The sequence below is a fragment of the Astyanax mexicanus genome, chromosome 24, assembly GCF_023375975.1.
Source record: "Astyanax mexicanus isolate ESR-SI-001 chromosome 24, AstMex3_surface, whole genome shotgun sequence".
Taxonomy (NCBI): domain Eukaryota; kingdom Metazoa; phylum Chordata; class Actinopteri; order Characiformes; family Acestrorhamphidae; genus Astyanax; species Astyanax mexicanus.
The window spans coordinates 29,330,020-29,354,332 of record NC_064431.1 but is presented as its reverse complement, the minus strand read 5'-3'; the positions used below and the strand labels follow the sequence as shown (position 1 = coordinate 29,354,332).

General features: G+C 37.1%; 1 protein-coding gene across 1 annotated transcript in view; it reads left to right on the top strand.

Annotated features, from left to right (window-relative positions):
- The window catches only part of camkvb (CaM kinase-like vesicle-associated b), a 91,514-nt gene extending 69,745 nt beyond the window's left edge, over window positions 1–21,769 (top strand). Inside the window, exons 4-11 of the mRNA XM_022682594.2 lie at window positions 6,920–6,994; window positions 8,371–8,509; window positions 10,554–10,674; window positions 10,882–10,957; window positions 11,646–11,782; window positions 12,682–12,760; window positions 12,898–12,985; window positions 14,707–21,769. Of these exons, the coding sequence (XP_022538315.2) occupies window positions 6,920–6,994; window positions 8,371–8,509; window positions 10,554–10,674; window positions 10,882–10,957; window positions 11,646–11,782; window positions 12,682–12,760; window positions 12,898–12,985; window positions 14,707–15,099 (1,108 nt within the window). The 3' untranslated portion in view covers window positions 15,100–21,769. The remainder of the gene's footprint in view (window positions 1–6,919; window positions 6,995–8,370; window positions 8,510–10,553; window positions 10,675–10,881; window positions 10,958–11,645; window positions 11,783–12,681; window positions 12,761–12,897; window positions 12,986–14,706) is intronic.
- The last annotated feature ends 2,544 nt before the right edge of the window (window positions 21,770–24,313 follow it).

Genomic DNA, 24,313 nt, shown 5'->3' with positions numbered 1-24,313 from the left:
GTCTCGCCGAGGCAGCGGTTTGAATAGGCCGGGTGGTGAGAGAGCGGAGGAAAGAAAAGAGCAGAAGTGCTAAACTCACTTCTGGGATGAAGTGCAATAAACTCATTGTACTGCAATCTGACAGCCCCAGATTCATCACTGTTCACTCGCTTTCTAACGCACTGTGAGCTTTTCTGTGTATCCAGTCTTTTGTAGAATCACTCTAAACCCTTATTCTGCTGATATTAATAATTATTCCTTGGTGGCTGAGATTCCTAGAAAGTGGGATGGAATCCAAAACTTTACTGTAGAAAACATAGAGTCAGGTCAACTTAACGTAATGCAGTAACTGATTACTTAGTGTTTTTTCAGTTAACTCAACTAACTCTAGTCAAAAAGTACTCATTACTCTTAGAACTCTAACTATGATTCAAGTCTTAAAACATTCATAAATAAGCTGCAGATGAAATTGATTAAATATTGTATTAAATATCCTCCCCTCACATTTTTATACTGTTTATTATAACCCACATGTAGGTTAGTTCTCCCCCAATCAGGAGGGGGAAGGACTTTTATCACTAGTGATGCCTCTACACAAGAAAGGTGAAGATTAGCACACGCCTCCTCCAACACCTGTGAAGTCAGACTCCGACTCTTTTTAAACTGCAGCTGGTGCAGCATTGCCGAGTAGCATCACAGCGCTAACGCTCGGAGGAAAGCGCAGCGACTCGGTTCTGATACATCAACTCACAGACGCAGCCTTGTGCTGATCAACATCACCCTAGAAGTGATGAGGGGAAAAGAGCTCCATCTACTGTACCCACCCAGAGAGAGCAAGGCCAACTGGGCTCTCTCAGGGCCCTGGCAGCAGATGGCAAGCTGCATGACCGGGATTCGAACAAGTGATCTCCAAATCATAGTGGCAGCAACTTAGCCTGCTGGACCACTCTGCGCCCTTTCTGATGTGATTTTAACATATGATTTTTTATGAGTCTCCTGAAAAGCTGGCAGTTAGACAGTTGCGCCACCATCTGTAAAACCATGTACATTTCTGGGTCTTGGAAGAAACTGAAAGATAATGTTAAGGTACATTTCTGGTGTATTGCTATCTTGGCAATGGAAAAAAATAAAAATTGTCAGTGCACCGTATAATCCTGTGCGCCTTATGTATGAATTTTACCAGCCAGGTATTACAGAGCAGTAAAGACACTTAAAGTGTACAACGTACAAGTACAACGTTATACAGGAGTTTCAGTTTCTGTTTAGTCCTACAGCACCGGGGCTGGAGTAGCATTAGTATTAGCATTTCCCTGTTCAGATATGTGTATTATCAGCCTGTAGCCAGCTCTTAACCCGGGCTAGCACTGCTGGAGCAGCATTAGCATTACCTGCTCCAGCTTTAGTGCTGGAGAAACTTGGGAATCTATTAAATAGACCAGAAAATATACGTTCATTGATAGTGCAACTTATAGTGGCAGGTTTAAAAACCACAGATTTAGACATTAGACATTTCGTGGCATTTTATCGCATCACATTTGCCCAAATTTGCTTATTTTGGACAAGGACTAACCATAATTCAGTGCCAGAGACTAGCTGGGCTCACACACCTCATTCAGTCCTGCATCAGAATTAGCTTTAGAGTTGAATTCAGTCATGTTAGGACAGAGCTTTTTCAGATCAGCACCAGTCACAGTCCTAACGCACGAAATCGGCTTATTTTCTCGCGCAGCAGCATCGTAAACCCCTCAGGCAGCAGACACTACCTCAGGCTCTTCACACAGGGTACCTACTTCAACCAGTCATCAAACCGAATAAATTACTGATAACTTTATTATACTCTAACGTTTGGACACACCTTCTCATTAAACATTTTATTATGTAAGTGATCCAGACTATGAAGGAACACGTAAGTGTGTGAAGCATTTAGGTAGATTATCTTATCTGGGAATCTGTTAACTTAAGCGGTTTCTGAGGCTGGTAACTCTGATGCTGATGAACTTATCCTGTATAACAGAGGGAACTCTTGCTCTGAGGATACTTTTAAAGTTTTTTTGAAATAGTTTGGATTGACTGACCTTGTGACACTGCCACATTCTAGACCAGTGATTTCATAATGGTTCATAGGTAACACTAAGTGTATATTATTCTGCTTATCAATTTTGCTTTGCTTACTGTTTTTTTTTTTTTACCTAAAGACTTTTATTGTGAAAAAAAAATAAGTGACAGGAAGAGGTGCTGGCAGCCATTTTGTTTTGGGAAGATTGCCAATTAAGAGAAAAAAAGTTTGTTCCACACCTCTCAACTTCTTAGGAACAGTAATTAATTCTTGACAAGTTCAGCACAGCTGTTAACTGAAAGCCTGAATTCCAGGTGACTCTACTTCATAAAGCTAGTGATGGCAAAAGTGGGGCTTTTGGGAGATTGAATCAAATGAGCCAATTGATTCTGAAAATGATTCGATCTTGTGAGATGTTCGAATCAGAGACTGTAAAAAAAGATGGACGTCGTGTCTCCGTTCCCATTCATTCAATGAAAATGAAGCCAAAATCTTCAGCCATGTTGGCGATCCTGAAACCCGAGTCTGTGCAGTAGAGCCCAGAGGAGGGAGAAAGACTGCAGAGCGGAGCAGACCGGAGCTGGCGGTCTGTTATTGGTCCCGCCCATAACCAGCCCTTTTACAATAACCACACCTTTTTTGAATAGAGCTGAATAAAGTTTTAAAAAACGAATTCTGTGGGGATATAAAAACTGACAATATAAGCAGAGGTTACACTAGCTGTTGCATTTAAATAAAGGAGGTAAAATTACAGTATATTAGAAAAAAACGTGATTGAAAGTTGTTCTGTTTTGCCATTGAAACCTATGGGGATGGGTGGAGTTACACAGCTTTCTGCAGCCGAACAGCAGGGGGCGCCCGACCTGTGGTGGCTTCACTTTTGAGAGACGATGCTCTGTCCAGCTATACACAGTCTATGGTTCGAATCATCACACGCCACAGTGACATCTAGTGGGCAACCAGGGCCTGAATCCACCACTTTTTCTTAACAGAAACAGAAGTAATGTGTTTTTTTAATGGAAAATGACATGAAATATTCCCCCATAGCATATTGTGTCCCTATATAAATTTCAGTCATGAAAACATATAATTTTGCAGAGAACAGGGTTGTTTTAATAATGTCATTAACATGTATCTTTCATTGTGATACACCGTTAGTCAGTGCATTGATATATCTGACATTATTCATTTTACATTGCAAGGTAGGGAAATGCTTGTGTAATACTTTATTTATTAAACATTACAAGTAATCAGTTGTTTTTATTAAGAAACATGATCTGTTCCACAGTGCTTGGATTAGGACGTTTCTTCTCTTGCTCAGAATTTTTCCAGCTTTGGAGAAAACTGTCTCACAGGGCATTGAGGTTGCTGGAATTGTTTTCGTTAATTGAAACAAATGAGGAAAGACGGCAGAGTGTCTGAGCCAGTGAACCATAGGGTCTTCTCCTCTGGGCAGATATGAAACCAAACATTCTGATCTCAGACCAGCTGCTTGAACTTAAGCGCGGACTAAAATGCGTGAAAAGATTAGAAACGTATCGTAACTGCGTGACGTAGCGAAACATGTTTTCGGAACAGTCACGTGGCTTTCCCCTTTTGATACGGACTTCGAAACAGTGTTTCGGAGCACCGTGATTCAAATGAATGGATTCAGTTTGATTCTGCGTTTCGAGTTTGACATCACTACATAAAGCTGACTGAGAAAATCCAGCCAAGGTGTGCAAAACTATCTCTATATAAGCAAGAGGTGCTACTTTAAAAGGAATAAATAATTCCATTGTCATGTCTTAGCCCTGTCTCATGTCTCTGTGTGTCTTCCCCACGTGACCTGTGCCCCTCTGTGTCTCCTGTCAGTAGTTTTCCATCACCTGTTTCTCATTTGTAGCTCCGCCCCTTCCCCAGGTGTGTCCAATTCTAGTGTGTTTCCTGTTTGTTAAATAGATCCCCTGTGCCACTTGTCCTCGGTCGGTCTTTGCACCTTCCTCTGTTGTTTTGTCGTTCTCGTGTTTTCTAGCCTAGCCCTCGTTTTCTTAGCTTTAGCCCTTGTCCTTTGTTTATCTCTTGTTTAATGTTTCTAGTTTCTTGTTTATTTCCGTGTTCCCTAGTTCCTTGTATATACCCCTGCTTTGTGTTTATTAGTTTATTCCCTTGTTTATATTTCCCTGCCCTGTTTGGTTTGTTTATTATTATCGCTCGTTTGTTTTGGTTATTGGTTATTTGTGTTTCTTTGTTTAGTGTTACTTGTTCCTTGTTTCTTTGTTTATTTGTTATTTATTTATTAAATTATTATTTATTTAGTCCTTACCTGCACTTGTGTCTGCTTTCCTCGTCACCCTGCTTGGGTCATTCCTGACATCCATATGCTTTCTACATAGTTTGGATAGGAGAAAACCACTTGATTTACTTGATTTAGAAAGTGTCGTAGGCCTGAACTGCAGGAAATTATGTATATTAACAAAATAAATTTAAATTTATAAAGTTGAGCAGAGAAAACGTGAACTTTAAAACACAATATTTAAAATCTGCACTTTCCATCCCATTCCTCTGCTCTGTTTTTAATGAACTATGAGTCAGAAATGCTTTATATGAAATGAGAATACAGTGTGTTCATTATTAATGGCCATGCCTGCAGTTTTTAAAGGTTAATCCTCTGTAGAATTATATTATAGTACAAGCTAAATAATTGGCCTTTAGCTGTACGACTCTACAGGACACTCTCTTGATAATGCAGGCCTTTTTTATTTAAGTGAATTTTTCAGCTGATTCTGTTCCTGTGCCACCTGGCCAGTGTTTCTTTGTGACAGTGTGCATATCTGCAGCAGTTCTTACATTATATTATGCTGCGTAGTAATTATATTATGCATACCTTCGAAAAAGCGTAATTACACATAAGACAGACTTTTTTTTATTGTTAATTTAAGTAAAAGGTTGATTTAGCATTAAGCAGCTATTATGCTCACAGCCTGCTTTAAGACTTTTAATGACTGGTTACTTTAATTATCAGGCTTTAGCAAAAAAATCATCACGATTTTATGAGGAGCTTAGAAGAGCTTAGAAGTATTTGAATTAGAATTTTGCATATTTGCATTAAATTTACTTTTTTTAGTTTGAATTAAATTTATATTTATTTTTGTATTTATATTTATATTTTTATATTTATATTTCATGGTTATTCATACATTTTCAGCTTTTTATGTTCTGAACTTCTATCTACTACGACTTAAATAAATTATTATTAGACTTTTTTAAATCTGAAAATTAAGGATTCATTTTTTACGTCTACAATTCTGAATCTGAAACATAAAAAAATCTTGTAAAATGTAAATTCATGAAGATATTTTAAGTTTATTAAAAAGTTCAGAAGATTTCATAAAATTTTACAAAATTCAGATTCAATAATTATGTCAGCTTCTACAGCGTCAAGCTCGAAACTCAACCTGCTTTGCCTATCAGCCATAACATTAGCACCACTGAATTATCAATCAAGAGCTAGATAGGTATCAGCCACCCAATCATATCTTGGCCATGCTGCAGCCATGCCTGTAGTCTGCTGCTAACCATGGATATCACTGCTGGAGCAGCATTATCATTACCTGCTAACCGCGCTAGCTCTTTCATCATTCAGAGGGGAGTATATATGTATTGCATTACCATGTTAAAACAAACTACGTGTACCGGACTGCTAGCTAATATCGCCCTGGCTTACTGGAGCACTCAGTAGCGGTTAGATGCTAAAGCTAATGCTCCAGCCTTAGTGCTGGAGAAAATCGAGAATCTAAGCTTGCTGTAAATAAACGGAAGCACTTTACTCAGCCAAATAAACAGTTTTCAGGAGAGAAATCTGTGTAAATTAACATCCACAATGCAAAAAACTAAATCTAAGCAAGTGAAATCATCTAATTTCAAGGCAATAAATCTTTTTTTTCTCTGATAAGAATTGTTGCCTTACTAAGCATTGTGTAAGTGTATGAATTTTTACTTATTTTTAATAAAAACCACAAAATAAAAAATGCTCACCCCATTGGCAGATTGATTTGCTTAATTTAAGCATTTACGTCTCAGTTTATGCGTCTTTTTTCTAGTTTTTGCCAATTACTTTTTTTGCAGTGCAGCGCTCGTTTGACTTTAAAAGGAAGTCTTTTGTATTACAGTTTTGTTTACTTAGCTTAGCTTTACCCAGCAGCAAGACCTACTGAATTAGAAGTGTCTCTTAAAATACACCTTATAATCCTGCGCACCTTATAGTATAAAATACAGTAAGCCTAGTGTAAGACTATATATCACCAGTGATGGGAATAACGGCGTTGAAATAAACAGCATTACTAACTTTTTTCAGTAAAGAGTAATTTAACTAATTACTCTGACTGTAACTATAATGCCATTACCATTTCTGACACCCCGTTACTACACGTTAAAAAATGTGCACGTCGAGTTCACATTATGTCCCTGAACGAAACAATTGTCATGGACAAACCTCTATGCAGGTACCTGTCTTTGCTGTCGTGCACTCTATTCATCTGGCTTATGAAACGCGCTCTGAGAAGGTGGGGGGTTACGGGGGCGAGTAACACAAAAGTAACGCAATAGTTACTTTTACTGGTAACTAGTTACTTTTATAGCGGAGTAACTCAGTTAATAACTCAGTTACTTTTTTACCTATAACTAATTACTTTTTCAAAGTAACTTGCCCAACACTGGATATCTCTTTAGATAGAGAGTCTTCGTTCACAGTAGTCCAGCACTGGATGCTGAAGAAATGGGTATGTGTAGAAAGAGTAAAGGCCAACCAGCAGCCCTGAACTCTGGCTTGCAAGTCCAGAGAACTTTGCTTTCAGTCAACTTTTGCTTTTTTTCTGCTTCATGTTCTATTCTCTGTGTTTCCAGGGTGAAGCACCCCAACATCCTGCAGCTGGTGGACGTCTACGAGACCAGAAAAGAGTACTTCCTCTTCCTGGAGCTGTAAGTCACGCCGCCTGACCGCAGGACACAGCGCTGTACTGCTCTTCTCTCTTCTCTCCTCTGGGATTCGAGCAGATGTATCCCGAGGGCAGATAGAGACATCCAACCCGAATTCCTCTCTCAATACGACTCGTCTCTCGCTCCGCCGCTTCTGTCTGTTCGGCTTCAGATTAGCATTCGTTATTCTCCTGCCTCCCAATTCCTTTAATGTTGTTTTCTCTCTTTCTCTCTTTCTCTCTCCGTCTCGGTATCTGCTGAACGTTATACGTCAGTGATCAAACACAGGCTTTGAAGGTGCTTTTCCAGCAGTTATGTTTGCATAATTTAGACTTTTTAGAATTTTAGACAGGAGTGCTAATGTAGTGCTGCCGTATTTCTAACACACCTTATCATCTTCACCTTTCACTACTATACTGTAGAGCTGCGTACTGGATAGAACTTAGCACAACAACATGATACGAATCACGACACAGAAGTATTCTATATGATTCAATACAGTGTATTATAATATTTTGCTATACTATATAAAAGGTGATATACAGCTCTGAAAAAAAAATTAAGAGACCACTTCAGTTTCTGAATCAGTTTCTCTGATTTTGCTATTTATAGGTTTATGTTTGAGAAAAAATAACATTGTTGTTTTATTCTATAAACTACAACTACAACAGACAACATTTTTCTCAAATTCCACATAAAAATATTGTCATTTAGAGCATCTATTTGCAGAAAATGAGAAATGGCTGAAATAACACAAAAAAAAGATGCAGAGCTTTCAGACCTCAAAACAAGTTCATATTCATAAAGCTTTAAGAGTTCAGTAATCAATATTTAGTGGAATAACCCTGGTTTTTAATCACATTTGTCATGCATCTTGGCATCATGTTCTCCTCCACCAGTCTTACACACTGCTTTTGGATAACTTAATGCCATCACTCCTGGTGCAAACATTCAAGCAGTTCAGCTTAGTTTGATATTCCAGAGATTTTCAATTGAGTAAAATCAAAGAAACTCATTATTTTTAAGTGGTCTCTTTTTTTTTTTTGTCCAGAGCTGTATAGCGATTGTTTACATCAAAATTGAGACAAAAACTGTCAAATCTGAGTGAAGGAAACCCAAGCCAACAATTTTCAGAACTATTAACATTAAATAAACTTATACTTAACATTCTTTAAAACATTCAACCTATCAAATTTTCTGGATGTTCATAAAACACTTTTATGTTAACAATTTGAAATGTTATGGTAATGTCGCAGCAACATCACTAGTGTCAATTTTTAACATTTTTAGTTTTGGGAATGTAGCTTTTCTAGTTCATGTAGAGAAACATTGCCAATAGAATAGGGCCCTGATATTTGTGTAATCTGATTTATTCCCAGTGCTACAGGCAGAGAGGTGTTTGACTGGATTCTGGACCAGGGCTACTACTCGGAGAAGGACACCAGCAACGTGATTCGGCAGGTGATGGAGGCAGTGGCCTATCTGCACTCCCTCAACATCGTCCACCGTAACCTGAAGGTATGTGACACTTCATTCCCTGATACATCATCAGGAGCGCTAAAGTAACCTAGCTAATACTGCTACTACTGCTGCTGCTGGTTAACTAGTTAACTTTGGGGCGTATTTTATTGTATGTTTTCAGAAAAGGGGGAGATGCTGCAGAAATTAATTATTATTGTCCATTCCTTAATTCCTCTGTGATAGGGAGCTGAAATTAGCGTTGGTTGATTTGACGCCTTAAATGCTGCAGCCCTTACCATCTGTTACACCATTTAATTTGGAACAGGAAAGTTAGCTAGCTAGATAACTACTGAAACAAACTACTTGCGGTCCTTTTTATGTTTGTTATGGTGAATTCGTACATAAAACATTGAAACTACACATTGAACTATAAAATCATTACTTTTAACAAGAAAAATACTGTGGGATCATTTGGCCGTGCTGAACTCTGTGCTGAACTCGTCAAGAGTTAATAACTTAAATAACCTGCCTCTTAATGTGTTTGAGAGCAACAGAACTTTAAGACTTTAAGAAATTAAGGTCTTTGAAAGAGCTTTAAAAGTAGATTTAGGCATTTAGAAATGTAGGCATCCAGCAGCAACAACACAACACAATAAGAAACATACTCAGACAAATCAAAACACAGAAGAATAGAAAATATATATAAGGCTATAAAAACCTAACTATACAAGGTAAGGATCTATCTGTAAACGGAGCAGTGCAGTAGATGTTGCTAATGGTCATTGAATAATTAAATAATTAACAGAGTAAAGTGCGGTGTGCAATGACATCGATTACGAAAGTGGCTGATGTGAGGTAGAAATATAATATAAATATAAGCATCTGTAACAAATATAGTTCTAAAAAGAGATTGTGAATATGTGAATACCCAATCATGAGGAAAGTGTACTTGAATGTAAGTGAGGTTAGGGAAGTGTTAGTGTAAATAATTAAGTGGTTGAATAATAATGTCCATGTGGTGTGACTGGGTTAAGCTCAGTCAGCAGCAGCATCCCGTCCCCGATGGGAGGAGTTAAAGAGTCTGATGGCTCTCGGAATGAAGAATGTACTTCATTCCGAGTGAAGTACATCATGAAGTACTGCAAGTACTGCAAAGACCATCCAAAACGTTATGAAGAAACTGGCACTCATCAGGGCCGCCCCAGAAAAGAAAGAGCAAGAGTTTCCTCTGTTGTACAGCTCTTACAACCGCCTACAAGGTGATGACAGAACAGGCTCCTTCCTACCTGCACTCGCTCCTGAAGGCTTACGCTACCTCCCGGCCGCTGCGCTCCTCCAGTGAACGTCGCCTCGCTTTGCCAAACACTCACACAAAGCAATCCAGACTGTTCTCATACAGAGTTCCCCAATGGTGGAACAAACTACCTTCCACTACCAGATCAGGAGAATCTCTCGCTATCTTTAATAAACTCCTGAAGACAGAGCTCTTCAAAGAGCACTTACTCTCCTAACACCTCTAACTAACTAACCTTCCACTACCAGATCAGGAGAATCTCTCACTGTCTTTAATAATAAACTCCTGAAGACAGAGCTCTTCAAAGAGCACTTACTCTCCTAACACCTCTAACACACTAACTACTTCTAACCTCATTTCCTTCTTCCCCTCCTTCACTCCTCTATCCTACTATTCCCCTTTGACCTCCTTTTATCCCTATCCAAAGATGTTTTTCCTTTAAACTTATTTTACATTGTACTTGACTATTGTAAGTCGCTTCGGACAAAAGCGTCTGCCAAATGTAATGTAATGTAATGTAATGTAATAAGTTCATCAGAGTTACCAGCCTCAGAAACTGCAAAATAACACCAGTGTATTTTTATTGGTTTGTTTCACACTTTTAAGTTACTACATGATTATTACTATATGATATACTACCAGACTATCGAGAAACATTGTGGTCTATGTTTCTTCATAGTCTGGATGACTTCAGTATTCATTTACGAAGTAGGAAAAAATAAAATAAAACTAATGATTTTCTAAGCACATTCCATGATTCTATTGAGCATGCATTGTGCTCTCTGTGTTGCATTTCTTTCATTTCAGCTGGAAAATCTGGTGTATTATAACCGCCTGAAGCACTCCAAAATCGTCATCAGTGATTTCCACCTGGCCAAGCTTGAGAATGGCCTCATTAAGGAGCCCTGTGGAACTCCAGAGTACCTGGGTAAGATAATTTAATGTCAGTTTAAAACTAGACAGAAATGTATGGAAATAGTTCTTCAGATTCGATCATTTAAGTGTTAGAATGAAAGTGATGAAGCAAAATCAGACTGGCTAACTTTCTTTGTGTGTGAGTGGAATATAGATAGTGTTCTAGAGAAACAGAACTTAAAAAAAATCACATTAAGCCTCTTTTTTTTGTCTTTTTTAGCTCCAGAAGTTGTTGGCAGGCAGAGGTATGGTCGGCCTGTGGACTGTTGGGCACTGGGAGTGATCATGTACATACTGTAAGTGTATAATTTCTACAGTAATCTATGCAGCAGATTATTATTTATTGATTTTTGGACTAAGAGTTTTGTTGGAAACAAATATAAATGTACAGCTGAATCTCTGTCTCTGTTTCTCTGATTTTGCTATTTATAGGTATAAGTTTGAGTAAAATGAACATTGTTGTTTTATTCTATAAACTACAGACAACATTTCTCCCAAATTCCAAATATAAATATTTTCATTTAGAGCATTTATTTGCAGAAAATGAGAAATGCCTGAAATAACAAAAAAAAGATGCAGAGCTTTCAGACCTCAAATAATGCAAAGAAAACAAGTTCATATTCATAAAGTTTTAAGAGTTCAGAAATCAATATTTGGTGGAATAACCCTGGTTTTTAATCACAGTTTTCATTTCATGCATCTTGGCATCATGTTCTCCTCCACCAGTCTTACACACTGCTTTTGGATAACTTTATGCTGCTTTACTCCTGGTGCAAAAAAATGTAAGCATGTGATCATCCATCTTCCTCTTGATTATATTCCAGAGGTTTTCAATTTGGTAAAATCAAAGAAATTCTTCATTTTTAAGTGGTCTGAAATGCTTATGATCTTTTTATATATCATTTTCTGAGATGCATCTGTAGATAATAAACAAGAAAATGAATTTTATTGGAAGTAAAAAGCATTTCTGTTTTTTGCACACAGTCTTTCTGGGAATCCACCGTTCTATGATGAAGCTGATGATGATGATTATGAAAATCACGACAAGAACCTGTTCCGCAAGATTCTGGCAGGAGACTATGAGTTTGATTCTCCGTACTGGGACGAAATCTCAGACTCAGGTACCACCGCTGCAGAAAACACATTCTCCAAAAACGTCTTAAAAAGGATGATTTGATTTGTATTTTGGTGTCTTTAGTGGTGTTTTTTTTGTTGTAAAAAATAAAATAAAATAAGTTTAATTTATTTGGTATAACTAGTTTAGGATGGGCCCATTAATTCAGAATCTAATATCAGTCTAATTCCATGCACATTTAAATACACACACTCAATCAGCCAATCATAATCACATTTCTGCAGTTATCTGAATATTAATGTGCTCATGTAAACAGCATTCTGATTTAGGAATCTGATAACGAGAGCTGTATTTTAGCTCAATAATCAGATTCCTTAGAGCATGAATACACTTACTCTGATTGCTTTCAGTCCTCTCAATGTAAAACAATGAAAATTCATACTGGATTAAAATCTCTTTGCATAGTTATTACTGTCAGAATGTAAAAGCTATGCAATCTGCAGATTCATACTGGATTACCTTCATGATTACTACAATCAGGCTATAAAAACTACACACTCACTCACATTAAAGATTCATACTGGATTTAATTCACTCCGCAGTTATAGCTGTCACAATTTAAAATGTTAACGTCCTGCAGATTCATACTGGTTTACCTTGACTAGGACTGCCATCAGGCTGTGAGAAATACATCCATACACACTCTACAGATTCATACTGGATTAAAATGTTCCTTTGTAATAAATACGAAACAGTAAAACCTGCACACACTGCAGATTCATACTGGCTTACCTTTATGATTTCTGCCATCAGGCTGTGAAAACTGCACCCACACAACACACTGCAGATTCATACTGGATAACAGCCAGGTTTTCAGACGTAGCTGATGTTTAACGGCCTGTAAAATGTTTGTTCTCTTTCTGTTTCTTTTATTTTGTTTCACAGCCAAAACTTTAGTATCGCGTCTGATGGAAGTGGACCAGGATCAGCGGCTCACGGCGCAGGAGGCCATCAACCATGAATGGTAGTGACGTTTTATTCGTTTTGTTTTTTTTTTCTTCAGTCTGTTCTGCTGAGGTGTGTGTTTTTCTCTGCAGGTCAGTAATATGCTTTAAAGTTTTGTGGGCCTTATCTGAAGTTTTTTTCCTTTTTTCTCGGCAGGATATCTGGGAACGCCGCCTCGGATAAGAACATCAAGGAGAACGTGTGTGCGCAGATAGAGAAGAACTTCGCTAAAGCAAAGTGGAAGGTAATAATTATATTCCAAATGACTTTCTTTATGCGTCACACGGCAGCTTGGTTTGTCCTCTGCTTTTATCACTGCATGTTCGGAGTTTATTAATTCAGCGTCTGGGGCGGACGCTCGAGGAATACGTTCCTTTCCTTTTGGAGGGAAAAAGATTACAGCAGGGACATTATTTATATAGCAGATTGTTTTTTAGTACTGTTGTTTGATTAACCCTTGTGTGGTGTTCATATTTTTGTTACTCGTTTACTTTGTTACTTGTATTTAATTAAGCAAAATTAAGCAATTTTACATTAAAATGCTTTACACATGCTTGCTTCACCTAAATTGCAAGCAATATAAACAGCTTACATGGTTAATATTTGCCCTTTACCTTTCTTATGTTACATTTCTTTTAAAAAGTGCTACTCTTTTTTTATTAGTTTTTTTAATAAAATGTAAAAGAAAATGAATTTAACTCAAGATATGAGTAGAAAATTTGTTTAGTTTCAAATTTACAAATGAAGCAATGTTTATTAGCCCTTGGCCAAACATACTGTATGTAATATAAATGTGTGTGTGTGTGTGTGGGGGGGGGGTGTACAGTGTGTGTTTATCGAAAATGTGTTTTGATATATGTTTTTCACAAAAAAATGAGCCAATGCCAATGAGTTTGAGTTAGAAAAAATATTTTTTTAGTATCAGTTGATGAAAAATGAAAACGTGTCTCACAGACCCGAACACCACACAAGAGTTAATAAACCATCTTTGGCCAAACCAGTGATGTCCAGTGGTGGAGCTGACACTCTTTCATGTCAAAATACCAAAAAGTGTCCCATTTATGTTCAATGTGAAGCATTGAAACGTAGCCGAGGCAAACTTTATTCCAATTAATCGATTTAACAGAGGTGTCTTGGGTGTCTTGGGTGTCTTTGCTGTCGTAATGCCAGGAAAAGTACAGCTTGCGCACGGCTCAAAACAAGCGAAAGGCATGTACTAATTCTCTTAATTAAGCATAGTTGCGTTTTGGGTGTAACGTTCAATAAGCCAATCAGCTTGTCAGTTGTCTTTTGCTTTAAGAGTCAGGTGCGCATTGAGTTTGGTGGATTGCTATTTTAAGGGCATAACACTGTAAAGGTGAGTGAGCAGGTCATTTACGGTAACATCAATGATATTTTCTTTAGTATTCTGTTTTGGTTGACGTAAAATTTGTTTTGTGCACTGGTGGGAGTCACTGCCAAGATAGCAACACGCCAGAAATTTACCTGAGCACACCTCATTTCGAGACCCCCATGCCCATCAGCATAGATAAAGCTCTTGAAAAAAATAAGAGATTCAGTTTCTGAATCAGTTTCTCTGATTTAGCTTTTATAGGTTTATGTTTGAGTAAAATGAACATTGTTGTTTTATTCTATAAACTACAGACAACATTTCTCCCAAATTCCAAATAAAAATAAAATGAGAAATGGCTGAAATAACAAAAAAAAAAAAAATGCAGAGCTTTCAGACCTCAAATAATGCAAAGAAAACAAGTTCATTTTCATAAAGTTTTAAGAGTTCAGAAATCAATATTTGGTGGGAAAACCCTGTTTTTTAATCACAGTTTTTTTCATGCATCTTGGCATCATGTTCTCCTCCACCAGTCTTACACACTGCTTTTGGATAACTTTTTGCCTGCAATCCTGGTGCACAAATTCAAGCAGTTCAGCTTGGTTTTATGGCTTTTGATCTTTTCTGATCTTTAGAAAGCCGTGAGGGTCACGACCATCATGAAGAGGCTGAGAGCTCCAGAGCACCAGAACACCGACTCAGCAGCTGTAGCCAGTGCAGGAGCCCCAAACCCTGCAGGCGGAGCCCAGGAGAACCCTCAGGCTCCATCTGAGGCCTCCACAACTCCTGCTAATGCTACAGCACCAGATAACACCCCTGTCGCTACAGCATCCCCTGCTGGCCTGGAGGCCGCTAGCGCAGAAACCCAAGCAGCAGCAGCCGGAGCTTCAGCGCATCCACCAGCTGAACCGGCTCAGCCTGGTTTAGCCGCTGAACAAGGCGATGCTAATTCTCAATCACGGTGCAACGGTGAGGCTCCCGCTAACCCACCATTAGCCACACATACCGGAGACCAACAGAATGGTTAAAGTTCCTTAATCGGTCGCCCCACTTCCCCTTCCTCCCTCGCATTTAAACCTTCAGCTTTGTAAATTAGCTGCTAGCATGGTCACCCTGAACCTGCTTCGCTCTCATGCTAACATTAGCATCGCCAGCGCTGGTCAAACACAGAGCCTCGCCACTGTCCTTTCCTGAGCTACAGTATCTGCAAATTAAGTTAGCCTAAATCACTTTCCCTGGGAATTCTGATACTCTTTAACAGCCTGTGTGTGCGCTACGCTAACTAGCCATACTAAGCTAACACGTATTGATTAGCATTCTGAGCTAACCTGTGTGGTAATTTTTCATTGGATTGAATTGAACTGCAAAAACACAAAAGGAAATGTAACTCATAAAAAAGTTTTTTTTTCTTTGGTCAGTTGTTAAGAAAAATACAGAGATTAGCTTGATTAGCTTGTGCGGAGTACAGTTAGCCACACTGCGCTATTTGTTTTCTTTCTTTTTGACTCTACAATGAAGCTAATTGATGCTAAAAGTGTGTGAAACCTGACATATAGTGTTTTATCAATCATTTTTTCCAAAATTTAATTTAATTTAATTTAATTTAAGATGTTAAAAAAAAAAAGTGCTATTCCTTAAAAATTTAAAATACTTTTTTCTGACATAAACATAATTTCAGGCACTTGACAAAAAAATGAAGATAATTTCATCTTCAACATTCAACCAAAATGGAATGTAAATACTACGAACAACATAAAGCAGGGTAGGAAATACTTTATAAAGATGCTAATGCTAAGTCCATGCTAAGTCCAGTCAAGTCAAGTTAGCGTTTAGCACTGGGCATTTTGCTGGATTCCTCCCTACAAAGCTGTTTACATTTCTACCGTTTAGCATTTTAATGGTACAGATGTCTCTACTCTGACGTGGCTAACTTATTAATGATAAATTAGCATAATCTGTGGCATTAAATCATGTTAAACATTTGCTCGACTAGCCTAGGGAGGCGTGGCTTGGCTCTTTAAGAATTGTAAAGTTTCTGTAAATACTAACCTCCACAGACGTAGCCAAAAACAGCATGCTTTTTGAGATTTGCTGTTTATTTCATACCTACAATCTCCTGGCAATCTCCGTGTGTCGAGAACGATGTCCGACTATTTTGGCCTTATCTGGAGAATTTGTCCCTCCTGGTCCAGACATTTCTAACTCGTAGGCTCCGTTCACACAGCAGGTAAAAGTGGCCCAAATTTAATTTTTTGAACAAATCCAAAATCTGATATTTATTTTAGGCTGTTCACACAATCTTTTTAACTCGACCCATATCTGATATCTGTCGGAACAGTTCACACTGTGTAATTGACACTCTTGCAAAGCAGGGAGCAGCGCTTCACAATAAGTTTTAGTTTCATTCTTGTCAGAATGTCTAGAGCTATTAATGAGTTCACACTGCAGCTGAGCTTATCACAGAGAGAAAAATCACAATATTTGGTCACAGTCAGGTTTTTTCGGAGACAGTTTTTAGTTTTTTTATTTCTTTAATTCTGCAGCCACAACAAGCCTTCTTATATTATTAAATTATAATTATAATAAAATTATTAACATTAAGTCTGATCTGGCCATTCAGACAGTCGCATTTGTGAAAATTGGATATGTATAAGATTTCAGTTCCACATATTAAAGTGGTGCAAATCAGGATTGAAAATGTTAGATTCAATGCACTTTGTTCTGTTTACACTGCAAACACAAAAATGCAGGTGTGAAATCAGCGATCACATTTCTGGTGCAGAATAAAACAACCGTATCAAGACCCGGGAGAGGAGGTGTTCAGGGCAGTTTAATCTGATTTATTACCCAGATTATTACTACAGCTATTAACTAATGCATCTCTGCTGCTGCTCCATGCTAAACTGTTCACACACTGAACGCTGTATGTGCAGCGCTAACTGCTCAAGTCCGTGCAACTCTGAAAACCAACTGTGGTGGAAAAAATTAGTGACAGAACAAACACAAAATCTGAGTCTGGATCGAAAGTGAGTGGAGAATTTTTATTGGAGAAAAAGAGAGAACGCACTACATAGCATTCATAAGAGTCTTTCTACCCTGTACAGTTATCTTTTCAGCCTATATATACTCTCTATTCTCCCTCAGGTCATTTCCTTATATGGTCTTAAATTCACGTCACTCCGTGCCCCACCTCGACTGAACCAATAGTGCTACGTATGCTTATATCTTGCTGAAGGGTTGCCCGCAATTCGAATTCTAGTTACAAATATATACATGAATGTTACTTGTCAAGAGAAATAAAACAATAAAAAATAAAAGAACCCACTATGCTCTCCTTATTGATTATGAATCACCTCAAATAAATAAAATGTCATCACACATCGCAACAGTTTGAACATCCGTTCTGCGCATCCCATTAAAAACAATGTGTTTGAAATGTGTTCAGACAATACATTGTGCTCGTGTTGTTTGTTGGAGCGCATTTTGGTGCGTTAAGGTTTGTGCCTGTGTGAAAACAAACCAAACCGAAGTAGAAAACGCTCCGAGTGAATGAAAGACCCTATTTGGGCCACATTTACCTGCTGTGTGAACGTAGCCATATACACAGACTAATCGAACACGTGCTACACTTACACACACTTTAGCTCTCTAGGCTGCTATTTGCATTTTCACTTGTGATGGTTTTAGAAAAGGGTTTAAAGACTCAAAAGGTCTGATTAGCATCTAGTTGAAATAATAAGACAGGCCTTCACACTTTGCTTGGATCTGCACGGTAGCTAGGCAAACGTCAATAAGATAAAAGGTACGTTTTTAAGAGTATGTTATCGTCATATTGTTGTATAAAGAAAACACTGCGCGGTAGATTTTTTTATTTATTTATTTTGTTTGTTTTTTATTTAGATTTGTGTTCTGAAGATGTCGAGATGTGAAAGCGACACACTGTGGAGTTGGTTCAGCTTTTATATTTATGATTTATTGATTTTTCTTGTTTCTTTATTTATTCGTTTATTATTTATTCATTTATTTATCGCCTAGGTTGCATTAGGCCCTGTTCTGCTAAACACAATATGCTGTAACTGTTTGTTAGTTTTAACGTAGTAGTTTTTTTGTGTTTTGCTCAACTTTAGCTACTATGCATTCAAAGTCAGCATTACAGTTTATGTCGGTTTACTGAACCTAACGTGGTGTCAAAAAAAGAATCTGTCTACATATGAATACAACATATGAGAGGAAAAATGGATGATCATGTTTTTATTATTGGTTACATGACTATTAGTGACACAGGAAATAATTATGTAATAAAAGATGCGGGCCTTTTTTTTTTTAGATATTTCACTTTATTCATTGTACACTATTATATGTTCATTTTTTAATATCTATTATTATATCATTTAATATTTTAATAAATTTCCATTTTAATATACCAACACATCTCCATGCATTTTAGCATGAAGTATAACACTGAAAAACTCACTACCATATTTTTCGCATTATAAGGCGCACTATAATCTGATCTGTTTTCATACATAAGGAGCATTATTCAACACTAGTAAGGAACAGGGGTGCCGCCATGTTTTCCTTCTAATTTAGCAGTCTAAGCTAATTATGTAAACAAAACTGTAAAATTTTTCTCTCTTGAAAACTGTTTATTTGGGTGAGTAAAGCGCTTCTGTTCATTTGCAGTATGTTTAGATTCCTGAATTTCTCCAGCATTAAGGCTGGAGCATTAGCATTTAGCACCTCACTGCTAGCAGTAATGCTAATGCTGCTCCAGCATTGCTAGCCATGGTAACATGCCAATAATATTTACTTCTGAACGGCCAAAGAGCTAGCGCTTAGCATGGTTAGCGGGTAAAGCTAATGCTGCTCCAGCAGTGCTAGCCAGGGTTAGCAGCAGGCTACAGGCCGATATTACTCACCTCCAAATGACAAAAGAGCTAGAGCTTAGCGCTGTCAGTGGGTAATGCTAATGCTTCTCCAGCAGTGCTAGCCAGGGTTAGCAGCAGGCTACAGGCCGATAATACTCACTTCTGAATGGCTAAAGAGCTAGCGCTTAGTGTAGTTAGCGGGTAATGCTAATGCTGCTCCAGCAGTGCTAGCCAGGGTTAACAGGAGGCTACAGGCTGATAATACTCACCCCTGAACGACGAAAGATCTAGCACTTAGCGTGGTTAGCGGCTAATGCTAATGCTGCTCCAGCAGTTCTAGCCATGGTAACAGGCTGATAATACTTACCTCTGAATGGCCAAAGAGCTAGCACTTAGCGGGTAATGCTAATGCTGCTCTAGCAGTGCTAGCTGTGGTTACAAGCTTATAATACTCTGAACGGCTAAAGAGCTAGTGCATAGCACATTTAGCGGCTAATGCTAATACTGCTCCAGCCTTGGTGCTGGAGAAACTTCACTGAAACTCCATGGAGTGGCTTTACTGCGCCTCAATACCTGACAGGTAGACTTCATACACAAGGTGCACCAGATTTAAAGGCACACTAATGATTTTTGGTAAAATTAAAGTATTTTAAGTGCACCTTATAGTGCGAAAAATACGGTAACTGAAGCTCCAGCGCCTTCGTGTGATTAAATAAGATGATTAACACTGATAAAGTTAAAGTAAGAGGAGTGATGGATGTTTTCAGCACAAACCAGAGCAATAGTTTACTGCGATACTGTGACGCCTGTTTCTGCTGTTCTGTTATGCTATCCACCCCTGAGTGGGGCATCCTCTGTTCAAACAGCCTGTCTGTGCTAATAATGCTAATTTTGGATGGATACTGGATTGATCTCGATGTTGGATTAGATGTTTATCATGTCTTCAGCCTGTAAACATGCTAACTTTAAAATCTCAAACATCTGTGTGATTCTCCTTCTTCACGTGGCGGCTAAATGCTATGGCTAATGCTGTAGGTTTGCACCTACACCTACATTTACACTTTGGGTGCATCCCATGTAATGCATACTAATTACTGATACTAACTAGATTTTGAGTATTAACAGGGACATATTATGCAAAACTCAATAATGTGTGAGAGTACACAGCAGGATTATCCAGCAGACCTCATCTGAGGGAGGCATCTGTACCTACTGTCTGTAGCAAGTCAGTATATGAGGATGTGGGAGATGGAAGTGCTTTCAAATAAAAAAAAAAGTTTTCTCATGAGTGTTTCTATCACAGTTAAACATGAACTAGCTTGTTTGTGTTTTGCCGTTTAGCACAAGCTAACACTAACCTGTGATAAACACTCAGCGTGCAAACATGGGCGTGGCCAGCAGCAGCTTATTTGCATAAAAGCGACAGAGCCCTTAAACAGCTCAATCTGAAAGAGACTAAAACTGGCAAGAATAAAACTGGTGAGTTCTGGTGAGATTAGCCAGTAGACTTTGTCTGAGGGAGGAATCTGTACCTCTACTGTCTGCAGCAAGTCAGCAGATGAAGGAAAGGTATAATATGTCCCCTTTAATAATTAAATATAGACAAAAGTGTAAAAGTTGAGTATACTCAGCTAACAACAATACATTATCAGGATTGGATAGTTTTTGAGTGTGGAATGCAGTTCAAAATGGAACAATTTTAGAACAAAAAAAGTATAGACAACAAAATAAGGGCACATCTTATTTTATAATATCCTATTTTTTTATTTTAATTTAATTTAATTAATCATTCCTTATTTCTTTTTTTTATTTGTTCAAACTCTATGGCCCCTTCTGTCTGATGAATTTATATACTTTACCTGTTCTGTACATTTCTTTAATAACTGACTATAACACATGAGACTTTAATTAAATAATACATTAATATAATAATATTGTATTTATTTATTTTTTATTTTTATTTTTCTCCAGCAGTGTTAGCCGGGGTTAGCAGCAGGCTACAGGTCAATAATTCTCACCTCTGAATGGTGGCCAAAGAGTTAGCGCGTAGTGTGGTTAGCGGGTAATGCTAATGCTGCTCCAGCAGTGCTAGTCATGGTTACGGGCCGATAACACTCACCTCTGAATGATGGAAGAGCTAGTGCTTAGCACAGTTAGTGGGTAAAGCTAATGCTGCTCCAGCCTTGATGCTGGAGAAACTTCACTAAACACCTGGATTTTTTTTTGTTGTTGTTGTTATTTTAATTATATTTTTATTAACCGTTCCTTATATATATTTTTTTATTTGTTCAAACTCTATGGCCCCTTCTGTCTGATGAATTTATGTACTTTACCTGTTCACATGAGACTTTAATGAAATAATACATTAATATAATAATATTGTATTTATTTATTATTTTTATTTAAAAATTTTTGAAAGCTAAAACCAGGAGGGTTCTAATACAAAACAAATAAATGGAATGATTTCTATGTATGTTTGTCTGATAATAATAATATTAATAATATAATTAATAATGAAGATTTTTACCGAGTACAGAATACGTGTACACTTAGACCGCAACGAAATACTGTGTTAATACGACTCAAAGCAATGCTTTTTCTAGGGCAGAACATTTGCATTTTTCCGTGTTTTAGTCGTCTGTTGATTTCTCTTCCGGCACTTTCTGGTGTATTTGATGCCGTGGTTGTTCGTGGACGTGTGGGCTCTGATGGAGCTCTGGTCTTTCTCACCTTTAACCTCTGTATTCCTCTGAGTTTCATCTGTTTGATGGTAATAAACAAAACAAAAACACACAAATAAATAATGAATAAAATCTCAATACAAAAAAAAAATTAAACTTGTGTGTGTGCTGATTTTGCTGGTTGTTGTGTTTCAGTGCTCAGATGTATGTTCAATATTTCAATAAATAATTTACAAAACATAGATTAAAGTATTCTAATCATTATTATGCTATAGTGCACTAAAGTGTTCTTGTAGCCACATTATTATTAATCAGTAAATTTAAAGAGTGATAAAATAAAACAACTTGAACAACTTTTTTTGTACTTATTATACTTTAACTGTATGAAAAAATAGTACAAAAGTCTTATTTAAATTGTGCTTTAATGTGTACTTAACTGTACTAAAATGGAACTATTTTAAATATACTTAAGTAACATTTAAACATTTAAATATACTACTTCATGCATAGTATGTAACCCCATATTTTAAATATGCTTGCAGTAAAATTATAATACATTTAATGAGGAGTATTACAACTGTATCACTATTTATTATACACTGGGTATATCGATAACATTTAACTGACTTGTTGTTTAAATAGATTATTAAATCTGAACAGAAGTAAATTAATCTATATAAAAATCATTGTAATTCTCTCAGCAGGGAAATGATGCTGAATGTAAAGCTTGGTGAAGTGTGGCCTCTAGTGGCTGCTGTGTCTCATTACACTTCACTATTCTCTCAGTAAGTGGTATACAGCACACAGCTCTGGAGAAAATGAAGAGAGCACTTCAGTTTCTGAATCAGTTTCTCTTATTTTGCTATTTATAGGTTTATGTTTGAGTAAAATGAGCATTGTTGTTTTATTCTATAAACTACAGACAACATTTCTCCCAAATTCCAAATAAAAATATTGTCATTTAGAGGATTTATTTGCAGAAAATTAGAAATGGATAAAATAATAGAAAAGATGGAGAGCTTTCAGACCTCAAATAATGCAAAGAAAACAAAGTATATATCTATAAAGTTTTAAGAGTTCAGAAATCAATATTTGGTGGAATAACCCTGGTTTTTAATCACAGTTTTTATGCATCTTGGCATCATGTTCTCCTCCACCAGTCTTACACACTGCTTTTGGATAACGTTATGATGCTTTACTCCTGATGCAAAAATTCAAGCAGTTCAGTTTGGTGGTTTGATGGCTTGTGGTCATCCATCTTCCTCTTGATTGTATTCCAGAGGTTTTCAATTTGGTAAAATCAAAGAAACTCATCACTTTTAAGCGGCCTCTTATTTTTTTCAGAGCTGTTTTTACATATACATAGATAGACTTTTTGCCATGCCAAAAAAAGCTTTTACAGGATCTACGATCAAAAATTGTTGGCATTCTTTTATATACATTTAAATATCCACTATAAACACTTGCCTCTTAAGAAGAACAAGTGTGATTAATCACAGTTGCAGTTAATCACAGAATATTGTTGTGATTAATCTGATTACATTTTTTTTTTATGGATTGACACAGAGCTGCATCCGAGGTCTTGTAGAGTACCATTTTGATAGCACAAAGAAGATGCTGTGGGTCATGAGTGCATCTCTATGACCTAATTTCCACAGAGATCCAACTCCATCCTGCAGAACCTCCCATCCATACAGAAGCTTATCGTCTGATCTCTTCTGACTCAGTGACCTAATGAGCTCTGGTTCCATCGCTGCTACGTCACTGTGTTTGATCTTCAGTCTGAAACCCTGCTATAGACCAGTAACAGGATGTAGCAGCAGTCTGATCAGATCTGATACGCCGTGTTTTTTGTAGGCCTATCTGGTGCCGCAGTTTCACCTGAATGAATGCAGAGAAATACAAGCAACAAAACAACAAAAAAACAATAGAACAAAAACTCAAAAACGAGACTGAAGCAGTGGATAGAGAGACTGTGTAACGGAACGGAAGGCTTCCTTTGATTGGATGTTTAATGACGCCGTGTTGGGAACATTCTTGGAATCATTCAGTACCTACTATGAAATGTTATATGATTTCTGTCAACATGTTGTTAGTGTAAATGATTCAGTAAAAACTGTAAATGAATCATTACTTTCTATAAATGAATCAGTACCTACTGTAAATGATTCAGTTGCTAGTGCAAAGATTCACTCCTACTGTAAATTGTTTAGTGTTTTTTTTTATTTTTATAAATGAATTAGTACCTACTGTAAATGATTTGGTACATTGTTGTATTGTTCCAGAAGCGGTTACTGTAGTTTATTCAGTACATTCTATAAATTATTGACTTACTACTGAAAGATATTCAGTACTTTTTATAAACGAATTAGTAACTATTGTACATTGAATAATTCAGTACATTCTTGAAATGATCCAGTATCTTCTGTAAATGACTCAGTACTTTCCATACTGAAAACTATTCAGTACTTTCTATAGATGATTCAGTAACTACTGTGAATAATTCAGTACATTCTTAAAAGAGATTCAGTAACTATTGTACATGATTCAGTACTTTCTATACTGAAAATAATTCAGCACATTCTTGAAATGATTCAGTAACTCCTGCTAATGACCCAGTACTTTCTATACTGAAAACTATTCAGTACTTTCTATAGATGATTCAGTAACTATTGTGAATAATTCAGTTCATT